The sequence below is a fragment of the Henckelia pumila genome, chromosome 2, assembly GCF_033568475.1.
Source record: "Henckelia pumila isolate YLH828 chromosome 2, ASM3356847v2, whole genome shotgun sequence".
NCBI classification, from domain to species: Eukaryota; Viridiplantae; Streptophyta; class Magnoliopsida; order Lamiales; family Gesneriaceae; genus Henckelia; species Henckelia pumila.
In genome coordinates this window covers 82,184,410-82,185,919 of record NC_133121.1, presented here as the reverse complement: position 1 = coordinate 82,185,919, position 1,510 = coordinate 82,184,410, and the positions used below count along the sequence as shown (strand labels likewise).

The window sequence follows — 1,510 nt, the reverse complement described above, 5'->3', positions numbered from 1 at the left end:
ACCGCCTTTGATGATCCACATAAGGAGTATAAGACTCCTCCATCAAAATCTTATGCATGCATATAGTTGGACTAATCCCCTTGATATCAGAAATCGACCATCCTAAAAAAGTTTTAAAATTTCTCAACACTCTCAATAATTTATCTTTTTCAACCTCAGAAAGATGAGAAGAGATAATTACCGGACATGTCGAATTTTCACCAAGGAAAGCATAGCATAAGTGTGCAAGTAATTCTTTGAGATTTTGATTTTCGACTAGTACCTTGGTCGCCCTATCCTCCAACAATTCTGGTACTTTTGAATTCATTCATTTTTCTTTTAGAGCACCCTCAAGAAACTCCTCTTGTTCACATAGCTCCCAATATTCTTCTTTATCAACTTCCTCGTCAACAACCAAACATCTTTCAAATGGATCATTAATCCCTGCACATGAAAAAGAAGCATGAGAATCAATAACTTCAATGCTTTTACATGTACTTACCTCGCTTGGTCCCTTCATGGCATGATAGATGTTGAAAATTACAGCTTCGTCACCAAATCTAAGTGTGAGATATCCTTTATGGACATCGATTAAAGCTCGTGCAGTAGCCAAAAAGGGCCTCCCAAAAATAAAAGGGGCTTCTTCATCCTCATCCATGTCTAAGATCACGAACTCTGCTGGAAATATAAATTTGTCTACCTTAACCGAAACATCTTCTACAGTTCCTCTTGGATAAGTGATACTTCGATCTGCCAGTTGCAATGTGATGGTAGTTGCTTTTACTTCACCAAGATCCAAAGCCCTGTAAATAGAAAATGGCATTAGATTAATCCTTGCTCCTAAATCACATAAAACCATATTTACATGAGCACCACCAATATAACAAGGGATTGTAAAACTCCTGGATCCTTGAGCTTTTGTGGCAACTTTTTCTGTAGGATCGTGCTACACTCTTCTGTCATGTTCACCACCTCGTTGTCTTGCAGCCTTCTCTTCTTGGACATCACATCCCCTGCAATGACGCCAAAAACTTGTTGCATATTTTTGTGCCCGCAAGCGCACGATTGTCAAGATTTAGTAAAAATTGAATAGAGTGTCAATCCCACGAGAAGTAATATGAAAATATTCAGTACTTGTCATTAAAATAGTCCTAATTTTATTTAGAAAATCAAGTTTTAGGGATTTGCTGAAAAATTAAATAAGCAATAAATTTTAGCAAGCACACACACACGATTTTTAAGAGAATATCAATCAGAGAAATAATGGTCTAGAAGTTTTGATTTAACCTGGTTTCGATAACAATTACTCCTAATTAACTTATTTTCATGAATTCCATTCAATTAATAACCAAGAACACTTAGGTTATTCTATTTCCCTCTCCCGAGCAACAAATAGATTGTATCAACTACAGTTCAATTCCAATATCCCTATTAAGAATATAATTTTAGTGATATGTATAAAACAATGTTCTTCCTAAGGCTCCATTAAAGTTATATACTCTCCCGAGCTATATAAACAATTAACAATGTT

The 1,510-nt window shown here is 35.6% G+C and overlaps 1 protein-coding gene across 1 annotated transcript; it reads right to left on the bottom strand.

The window, feature by feature from the left end:
* Window positions 1-318: 318 nt before the first annotated feature.
* Window positions 319-1,020, bottom strand: LOC140877798 (uncharacterized). The gene is made up of 3 exons (XM_073281377.1): window positions 845-1,020; window positions 482-782; window positions 319-423 (listed from the first exon to the last, which is right to left on the bottom strand). Exons 1-3 carry the CDS (start codon window positions 1,018-1,020, stop codon window positions 319-321), a joined length of 582 nt encoding a protein of 193 aa, XP_073137478.1.
* Between the last annotated feature and the right edge of the window lie 490 nt (window positions 1,021-1,510).

Bases quoted from the DNA above. Each gene is read 5' to 3' on its own strand.
- LOC140877798 (XM_073281377.1), bottom strand. From the start codon at position 1,020: ATGCAACAAGTTTTTGGCGTCATTGCAGGGGATGTGATGTCCAAGAAG. The intron at 783-844 runs GTAAATATGGTT...TTCTATTTACAG, and splicing joins GTTATATTGGTGGTGCTCAT to GGCTTTGGATCTTGGTGAAG. The intron at 424-481 runs GTAAGTACATGT...TTTCATGTGCAG, and splicing joins CCATGAAGGGACCAAGCGAG to GGATTAATGATCCATTTGAA.